Source organism: Octodon degus, unplaced genomic scaffold, assembly GCF_000260255.1.
Source record: "Octodon degus isolate 3935 unplaced genomic scaffold, OctDeg1.0 scaffold00279, whole genome shotgun sequence".
In the NCBI taxonomy this organism is placed as follows: domain Eukaryota; kingdom Metazoa; phylum Chordata; class Mammalia; order Rodentia; family Octodontidae; genus Octodon; species Octodon degus.
Genome location: NW_004524855.1, coordinates 1,662,216 through 1,671,570, shown reverse-complemented (window position 1 = coordinate 1,671,570; position 9,355 = coordinate 1,662,216). Strand labels below are relative to the sequence as shown.

Genomic DNA, 9,355 nt, shown 5'->3' with positions numbered 1-9,355 from the left:
GGCCGCGCAGGCCGTGACCGGCGCCGAGAAGCGGCGGGGACCTTCCGGCCGGGCCCGGGCGCCCAGGAAGCCGGCGCGGGAGCGCGAGGCGGCGCTGCCCGTGGTCCCTAGGGGCAGGCCCAAGTCCGGGCGCGTGTGGAAGGACCGCGCCAGGAAGAGGTGAGGCCCTGCCCGGGCGGCGGCGGCCCTGGGGCCCGAGGTCGGCTCCCTCCGCGGGCCTTCCGCAGACTGCCGGCGCTGGGGAGGCAGCCGGGGGTGGGAGCTGTGCGCCGGCGCTCCCGAGAGCGGCGAGGTTCACGCGGTTGTGTGTGACAGTTATCTGCCCTGATGGTAAACAGGGTCGGGACCTGGCGGGGGCTTTCAGACGCCCGCTGCGGGTTTGGCCACGTTTGTGCATGCCTCCGACGCCCCGAACTAGTTGCTGTTGCTGTTATTCCTGTGTTCAGGCGTAGACAGGCTCTGCAGGCCGGTGGTGGTGACCCGGGGCCTGCGCCCAGATCTGATTTCACAGCCTTTACCCGCTCCCTGCGGAGTGGCCTTGACGAGTTCTTAAGACGCGAGGTTTTCTTGTCTTTCTGGGCCACGGGCATCCTAAGCGCTCCCTGAGTGACGGCAGGAAGGGGCTCATCTGAAGAAGGCAAGGCGGCCTTACCCCACACTTCTAGCTGATGGGGCCAGAGGCAGAGCCGTGGTATGCGCTGACCCTGACCAGGTGGCTGTGTGCTGGCCCTGGCACAGGTGTCACTTTGTCTCACCCTTAAAAGGCGAGGCAGAGCCAAGCGTGGGACTGCAGCTCTGTAGTCCCAGCAGGTGGGTCATTGTAAGTTCCAGGCCAGCCTCCGATACAACATGAGGTCAAGACCAGCCTGAACTGCGTAGTGAGACCCTGTCTCCAAAAGGCAAGGCAATGGTGTTGCCCCCCCCCACACACACACGCCCATTAAGCAGGAGAAAGTACAGCTTAGCAGCTTGGTGCTTGTCACCAGCTGGACTTTGAAGCTGCAGTGAGTGGGGAATTGGGGAGAGCGGTAGGTGGCACTATGTTGGCTCAGGTCTCTGGGAGGAGGAGAAAGGATCGGTGGGTCGCGCAGGTGTGCAGCCTGGGGTCCAGCTGAGCAGGAAGGGCTGGGCTTGGGTGGGGTGGGAAGGAGAGTGACCAGGCGCAGCCTACGCAGGGAGTATGGGTTCTAGGCTATGGCCACACAGACCGAAGTCTAGCGCCAGGTGGAAGCCCTGCTCTGCAGCTACAGTGTCCACATGTGAGCCGCCAGCCACATGTGGTGGCCCAAGTTCATTAACTCTTAGTTTTTAGTGCCCTTCCTCAGCACAAGCACATCCGAGTGCTCTGTGGCTGCCTGTCAGTGGGGCTCCCCTCGACCAGCACCAATAACACAGAAACCTGTGCTCTGGAAGCGGTGTCCTGTGGCCCTGGGAACTCCAGCTGCCTCTCACCTTGTCCCTGCAGGTTTTGGTGTCCAATGTGAGCACCTGGCTTTAGGGGCAAGAGGTAGAAGTCTGGGGCAAAGGCTGGCAGGGCAGGGCAAGGGACAGAACCAGACTGTCACAGACACGGTCCTTCTTGGACAGGAGGAGGTGCCCTAGGGTGGACAGGGGAAGGGCAGCCACTGAGAGGCTCTTTGGGGAGCTGGAGGACACTCCACAGGCCTGACCAGTGATTCCAATCAGTTTCATTCAGTTTTCACTTTTTTTTGGGGGGGGGGCATGGGGATCAAACTCAGGACCTTGCGCTTGCCAGACGTGCACTTAGGCCTCTGGCCATCTCCCCAGCCCTGTTTTGATTGTGGGAGTTGTAAGCACGCAGGAGAGCGCAGTGTCGTGGATCAGGCTCCCACCACCCGCTCCAGTTCTCCACTTCTGACATGGTCCTCCCTCCTCCCTTCTTTGTCCTGGGCTGTTTCAAAGCAAGCCAGTCCTCATGCACATTGCCACCTGGCACTCCAGGAAGCCACATCCAGCTGTCTAACTCTGACGGGAGCAAACCCCTCCGCTGGGCCATACCCCTCTACCTCCTTCGTGTCCCCCATGGGGGCAGCTGGGGGCAGCACACCTGAACCTCCGCTCCCTGTCCAGAAAAGAGTTGGCCCGTGGTATCTGCCCATGGTGGACCCGGCCAGGACTGGATCACAGCTGGCACTGGTCCCAACCAGTGCACGAACAAGGGCCCCCTGGCTGGTTCTGAGCTCCTGAGGCTGGTCTAAAAGACAAGAGCCCCTCAGACGCGGCCGGCACTGCCAGGCTCCTGCCCAGCCCGTGGACTTCTGCAGGCAGGAGGCCCTGCCGAGTAACTGTGCATCTCCACTGGCCCCCAGGTTCTCCCAGATGGTTCAGGATAAGCCCCTGCGCACATCCTGGCAGCGCAAGATGAAGGAGCGGCAGGAGCGGAAGCTGGCCAGGGACTTCGCCCGGCACCTGGAGGAGGAGAAGGCCCGTCGCCGGCAGGTGAGGCAGCTTTCTGGGCCAGGCTGTATGGCCAGAGTCCTGGAGCCACCTGCTCAGTCCAGTCCCTTTCCTGTGTCACGTGCCCAGAGGTTGGAGCATCGGCTCCATTGGTCAGTGACACTGTCCCTGGGACCAAGGGATGGGCTTGCTGGTGGCCAATCCCTGGCCCACAGTCAACCTGGAGACAGTGGCTACTCCCGAATGCTGAGCCCTTATCTCACTCCCTTCGCAGCCCTGCTGCTGCCCCCCCCCCCCCCCCAGAGCTGCCTCCTGAGGCCCAGAGGTGCCTGCTGGCATCCCCAGGACCCAGGATCCAGCCTGCTTCCTCTTCCCCAGCCATCTGGGCTCTGGGCCTGCACCCTGGCTGCTCCTCATGGGGGGAGATGGAGGCAGAGCTCCCCTTGCTAGGGTGCTTCCTGAGGGAGCCGCCTGCCCTGCCCACCAGTCCCGCCCTCGGCTGCCCTTCTGTGCTTACACACTCATTTTCTTTTCTGTGGTGCTAGGCATTGAACCCAGGTCCTTCATGCTTAGCTACACCCCAGGCTTTCTTTCATTTTCTCTATCGAAATATCACTAAATTTCCCAGGCTGGGATCAAATGTGAGATCCTCCTGCCTCTGCCTTGGCATGCTGGATTACAGGCATGGGCCCCACCCTGGTTAGAGGTCGAGCTGCCCTCCACAGGGCCCCATGGGCACCAGGCCTGAGGCACAGGGGTCACTCCCTGTGGCTCCTCAGAGCTTCCCAGGCCACCATCCTGACACCCCCAAGCCTGACTAGGGGCTCCAGCCTCAGTTTCCCCTCTCTTTGTGTCCCCCATTGTGCTCCAGGAGAAAAAGCAGCGCCGGGCTGAGAACCTGAGACGCCGCCTGGAGAATGAGCGGAAGGCCGAGGTGGTGCAGGTGGTGAGTGTCTCTGCCAGCCTGGGGTGGGGCGTCCCTTCTGGGGGGAGAGGGGGCAGGCAGCAGGCCTCACTAACGCCTCTAACGCCTCTAACCCCACCCTACCCCCAGATCCGCAACCCTGCCAAACTCAAGCGGGTGAAGAAGAAGCAGCTGCGCTCCATTCAGAAAAGGGACACACTGGCCCTGTTGCAGAAGCAGGCACCGCGGCAGGGGGCAGCCGAGGCCTGAGCGCAGGATTCCTGGCTTCACGGACACAGCCTTCTCGGGCCACCCAGCGGAGGCCTCTGCCAGCACCAGCACTCGGCCTTAAGGACTCCTGGCCTCTGAAGACTCTGGAGGGTCCAGGACTGGGCTGTGGTGGTGCACACCTGTAACCCCAGGGAGGATCAGCTGACCCCTCCGTCCTTCCCAAGTGCCTGCCGCCCGGTCCCCCGTGTGCCCGGGCCCCAAGGCCAGCATCAGGGTCCCGGCCCCAGGCCTGCTGGAAGGCAGTTCTGACAGCACCCCCACCCAGGAGTCTGGCTGCTCCCACCTGGCTCTGAAGGGTTGTGGTGGGGAAGTGGTGGGGAATGGGTTCCCTGCACCCTTTCTCAGGGGGCTTCAGGGAGGTGTTTATTGAGCGCCTGGGGATGGAGGCCTCGCAGAGAAGAGACAATAAACAAGTGACCCACATGGTGTGTTGGCAGTGCTGCAGGGAGGGACAGACGTGGGGCCACCACGCCCTCCTCGCCCATGGGGCTGCCCAGGCCCCACATGGGGATGCCTGGGTGCCCCAAGGGTCCTGGGGTGGTAAGCGGCCAGGGGGCAGCAGCCCACGTAGGGCTCGGGGCTCCATGCGCTGTGAAGGAGCTGGGCACAGGGCCTGGAAGGACGCCCTTGAGGTTGGGCGGGGCAGCAGATGTTCAGGTGGGTGCTGTGGTCAGGAGGCCACGCTGCAGTCGCCATGCTGGGGGCGGGGTGGGGGCGGGGCAGAGCTTCCCGGTGCCCTGCCAGGTCCCAAGTGCCTCTCCCTGCTCACCACCTGGCCTGTGCTGCTCTGAGGGCGGCCTGGGGGGCAGACGTGGCACACATGCAGGCGTGGCACACGCCTGTCATCCCAGCACTCTGAGAGGCTGAAGTGGGCGGTCTAAAGCTGGAGCTTAACAACCTGCTCAGACCTAGCAGAACGAAAGGTCTGGCACAGCTCAGCGCAGAGGCTGTGGGTTCCGCTCCAGTATTCGCTGCCCAGGCCCTGGAGACTCAAACATCCGAGATTGTAAGCCCTACTTCGGCGCAGTTTATTTTCCCAAAGCAGAGTCGCAGGGTGCATGGAGCCGCACTTTGCTGGGGGGCTGAGCCAGCGCCCACGCAGCTGCGCCCTACCCCACCCCTACCCGGAGGCCGAGCTGGGCATACTGTCGCTTCCCGTCCCCCGGGAGCCCCGCAACCAGCGGAGCAGGGAGCAGGTCTGGCCGCTGGCTGGAGCCAGCGACAATGAGGAGGACGCCGAGGTGACTCCTGGGGAGGAGGAGCCGCGCCGGCGCCGGCGGGAACCGGTCTCGCAGTCCTCCACCAGCACGCTCTCGATCACAGCGCGCAGCGAGCGGCGCAGCTTGCGGCCCACGTCGGGGCAGGTGAGCACGTAGAGCAGCGGGTTGACCACGCAGTTAACAAAGGCCAGGCTGGTGACGAAGGGCAGTGCACGCCAGGCCAGCGGCCGCAGGGCGGGCACGGCGTGCGCGTGCGCCTCCAGCAGGCTGAAGGCGTGGTAGGGGCCCCAGCAGAGCGCGAAGGCCGCCACCACCGCAGCCACCAGGCGAGCGAAGCGCCCGGGCCGGGGTCCGCCCTGGGGCCGGCGGCGCAGGCGCACGCTCAGCACCGCGTGGCTGGCAGCGATGAAGCCCAGCGGCAGCACGAAGGCCAGCAGGAACTTGCTGACCGCCAGCGCCGTCTGCCGCGCACCACAAGTGGCGTCGCGGTCTCCGTCCGGTGCCAGCAGCAGCACGTTGTAGTAGCACATGGTGCGGCCATCGCGCCGCCGGATGGTGTCGCGGAACACGAAGTAGGGCACAGTGTTGAGCAGCGCCAGCGCCCACAGCACCGCGCACACCCTGCGCGCCGCGGCCACGGAGCGGTGGTTCTGCGCCCACACCGGGCGCACCACGCGCACACAGCGGTCCAGGCTGATGGCGCTGAGCAGGAAGCCGCTGGCGAACATGTTCAGGAAGAACACGGATGAGTGCAGCTTGCAAAAGGCCGTGCCCATCTCCCACGAGTGCCCCACGGCCAGGAAGTAGGTGAAGAATGGCAGCGAGGCCGAGGCCAGCAGGTCGGACAGGGCCAGGTGCAGCGCCCAGGTGGTGACCACGGTCTGGCGCATGCGGCAGCCCACCACGAAGACAATGAGCCCGTTCTCAGCCAGTCCCAGCAGGGCCGCCAGCCCATGCAGCAGCACCGAGGCGTGGTCCATGTAGCGCAGGCTGGAGTTGCTGTGGCTTCCCAGCTGGCTCATCTGCTCCAGGAGGGGGCACAGCGGCCGCAGGCTGGCATTGGCCATGGCAGGCCTGCGGACAGGGAAGGCACGTAGAGGGCCGTGGGTGCTTGGGGAGCGCAAGGGACCCGCAGCCCTGGTCTGGCTCCACTTCTGCAACCAGAGTGCGCACACCAGAGCCCCTGGCTAGGAGGTTGGGGGCTCATTGATGGTTGACCCACAGAAGCGCCAGGCAGGGCTCACCTCCCAGACCCCAGAGCCCAGAGCCACATGTGGCCTCAGTGGGCAGCATAGGACAGGAGGGGTCTGCCTCGCTCCTGCCACTCTGTCCGCAGCACTCCAGCAGCTGTGGTCCCGTAGAGCTGGCTGCTGCTGGTGTGCAGACCACAGGGCTCCCTGACAGCAGGAGAGGAAATGCGATAAGGGCAGGAGGAACTCCCGCTCTGGGGCTCCGGCTCCGCCCAACGGCTCCCCCCTGGCTGGCAGCTGGGCTGGAGACCCACACTGCCAGTCCTGCACTCACCCCTCCTTGGCTAAGATTGATAAGGAGGTTCCCCGGTGCTAGAGTGCCCAAAGCCAGGTGCACAGGGCTCAAGGAGGAGCTGGGACCGGGGGTAGAGGGTGCTGCCCGTCAGGCGGGGCTGGGCAGAATGGGGCGTAGGTTCAGGTGGGGCTGGACACACAGCATGGGGGCCTCCATGGGTGCTCTGTGTAGATGCCCCCTGCTCCCCCCTGATCGGACAAAGAAGCCAGGACCTCCCAGCACATTACAGATGGGACAGGAACTGCCTGAAGCACAGAGCTGATGGGGCAGAGGATCCTTCAGAATCAGGTCTGCCCAGCATGCAGGACCCATCCTCCCAAAGCCATCCAGAGAGGGGCCTGGAGCAGCAGCAGCCACTGCCCACACAGGTTCCTCAAGCTGGGGTCAGCGAGGAGGCTGCTCCCCAGGGGCTGCCGCCACCTGAGCTTCCAGGTTGGGAGCCTCATCCTCTCCTGGGGTGCATGCTGAGGGAGAGAGAGGCACTGCCCACAGTCCCTGCCACAGTCCCTTGTCTCTGCTGTCCCCCTAAGCAAGCTTCATGGCTCCCTCCCAGGATGGTGCTGGCCCCTGTGGGGGTCTTGAGGAGCTGTTATGCCGTGTGCAGCCGAGTGCCAGGAGTCGCCACCAGCACCCTGCCTTGGCCATGGCAGGGGACAGCAGAGAGCCAGGCACTGGAGCCTGGTCCGGGGCTGAGTCCCCGCTCCCCGTCCTTCTGCTGCGGTGACCCCAGCCATCCATGCACATGCAAGCGTGATAGGACACTCGCCCCCGTGCCAGGCACCAGGTGAGTGCTGCAGAAAGTGTGGCCCTTCGCTCCTGTGATCTCTGCCCTGTGGCCGAACACCACCACCAACCCTCTGCCCTGACAAAGCTGCGCCCTCCCTGGGTCCTGACTCCCACCGCCCCCTCACCTGGACTCTGGCCCAGAGGCAGGCAGCTCAGTGGCGGCAGCAGCAGAGACAGGAGAGGGGACTGCGAGCAGTGGAGGAAACGCTCAGCTGGAGTGTGTGTGCGTGTGTGCATGTGCTCATGGGCGGGGACAGCGAGGGAGAGCCCTCCCAGATGTGCAGGGAGCCTGTGAGGCAGGCTTTCCTGCCAGGAGACTGTGCACAGGACATCTTTGTGTGCAGGGCCTGAATCGCGTGTGCCACAAGGTGACTCCAAACAGATGGAGGAGGGCACCTGCACCTGGTCCCCGGATCCACCCTGCCAAGGTCCCCATCCTCCTGTCCCAAAGGCCTGCAGGAGACAGGGAGGCGTGGAGCCTGCCTGGATCACACGAGGCTCTTGGCATCTGGTGGGCTTCTGAGGCAGCCTCTTGCTGGGCGTGGTGGTGCCCATCTGAAATGGCAGTAATTTGGGAGGCTAAAACAGCAAGATTTCAAGTTCAAAGCCAGCCTTGGAAACAGACTCCTCTCAAAATAAAAAGGGCTGGACATGTAGCTCAGTGCTACCAGGCCTCAATCCCCAGAACTGAAAAAAAAAAAAAAAAGGTTTTTAATTTAAATAAAAAGAAGAGCAAAGTCAGTTTCATCTCCAACAGGGGAAAAAAGAACGTGGGTGCTCATGTGAGACCTAGCAAGGGGAGGTCATGCCCAGTCATCCCCCTTCTTCCCAGGGCTCTGAGCATGAGGGACACCCCTCCCCTGAAGCCCAACCCAGAGCAGACTCTAGGAAAGCAGGGAGAAACCCAGCACGAGTAGGGGAACAACCCCAGGTCCCAGGTGCCTTGAACTCGTGCTGATGCACTTGTTGGGGTCCATACCAGAGTGAGAGGCGTCCTGACCCCCAGCAATGGGAACAGGAGGGCTCAGCCACTAAGACACATGTCTGACTTGTGGCCAAGACCAGGCCACACGGGCACTGTGGGGCAGAGGTGCCACGCAGGCACTGGGCCCAGATAGCCACTCGCAGAGGCTGAAGGCAAAGCTCAAGGTCCTCATGCTGCTGAGTCCCAGCCCAAAAGTGCAGGGGTGGACAAAGCTCTCTGGGCAAGAATGAGCCCTGCTCTGATAGGTCTGGACGGAGGGCATGGCCCTCCCTCGGCCCCAGGAGGATCCAGTGGGAGCCCTTCCTCCTGAGGCTCCACTGGGTCCTTCTTCCTGCCTATATCTGCTGCCCACAGTGGGGCCTTTCCCAGCCCTCCCTGAGGACCACTGGGTGCTAAACAAAACAGTAGCCAAGGTTTCCAGAGTTGTCTAAATAACTCAAACAAGGAATTCTGGGACAGCGGGCCCCAGGTGCGCTTTTGGAGATGCAAAGGGCACCAGCTCTTCTTCCTGGAAGCCCTGTGTCTCTGTGGCTCCAGGCTGTGAGACCCGCGGGGTTCCTCCCTGGGCTTTGGGAACTAGGAGTCTGAGGGGCTGGGCCTGGGGCAGGGTCACTGGTGGGGGATGGGGCAGAAACCTGCTGGCCAGGGACAGGGTGGAGAAGAGGCCACCAGCCATCCCCAGGCTGCACTGAGCTCAGTGCCCACAAGGATGGCTGGCCAGGCAGGTTCTGCCTGAGTGGGCATCCCAGGACACTTGGCACTGCAGGGTTCCTGCAAGCTGGTGCAAAGCCCTCTGCAGATGCACGGCCTCCTGACCCGAGGGGACTGGAGAGGAGGAGTCTGTCTGTGCCAGGCCTAGACCCCTGGAGTAGGAGCTCAGGGTCCCCCAGGCTCCAGCCAGGAAGTCACAAAGGAGCAGGGCTGTTCCTCCCTGGGCAACAGTGGCATCACCCAAGGCCCTGGCACACCCCACACATTGCAGGGTGGAGGGGACAGACCCAGGGTCCTTCTTTCCTATGGGGTCGCTCCACGGATGCCTGCTGATGAGGAAATGAGGCGTAGCAGGAAGCAACCGAGGGCTGTGCACCACACAGGCGGCCTCGGATTTGACCCCGAGAGCCCAGCAGAGCCCCCTCCCTGGCCAGGCCCAGCCTCACCTCCACCTCCCTTCGCCTCTCCCTGGTCACAGCCTATGTCACTGTATGG

The 9,355-nt window shown here is 63.5% G+C and overlaps 2 protein-coding genes across 3 annotated transcripts; one reads left to right on the top strand and one right to left on the bottom strand.

The window, feature by feature from the left end:
• Position 1: 1 nt before the first annotated feature.
• On the top strand, positions 2 to 3,812 carry Ccdc86 (coiled-coil domain containing 86; the record flags this gene model as incomplete). The annotated part of the gene is made up of 4 exons (XM_023707024.1): positions 2 to 159; positions 2,331 to 2,460; positions 3,290 to 3,364; positions 3,473 to 3,812. Coding segments are annotated over 4 exons (483 nt in total), but the record flags the coding sequence as incomplete, so codon positions are not given.
• An 887-nt stretch (positions 3,813 to 4,699) lies between these two features.
• On the bottom strand, positions 4,700 to 8,211 carry Ptgdr2 (prostaglandin D2 receptor 2). Of its 2 annotated transcripts, none has more exons than XM_004646728.2 (2): positions 8,144 to 8,211; positions 4,700 to 5,907 (listed from the first exon to the last, which is right to left on the bottom strand). In XM_004646728.2, exon 2 carries the CDS (start codon positions 5,898 to 5,900, stop codon positions 4,734 to 4,736), a length of 1,167 nt encoding a protein of 388 aa, XP_004646785.1. In that variant the 5' UTR covers positions 5,901 to 5,907; positions 8,144 to 8,211; the 3' UTR covers positions 4,700 to 4,733. The 2 variants fall into 2 exon arrangements, with proteins under 2 accessions (XP_004646785.1, XP_023562804.1); XM_023707036.1 differs by lacking the exon at positions 8,144 to 8,211 and adding an exon at positions 7,290 to 7,336.
• Between the last annotated feature and the right edge of the window lie 1,144 nt (positions 8,212 to 9,355).

Excerpts from the sequence above, each read along its gene's own strand:
- Ptgdr2 (XM_004646728.2), bottom strand. The coding sequence starts at position 5,900 with ATGGCCAATGCCAGCCTGCGGCCGCTGTGCCCCCTCCTGGAGCAGATG.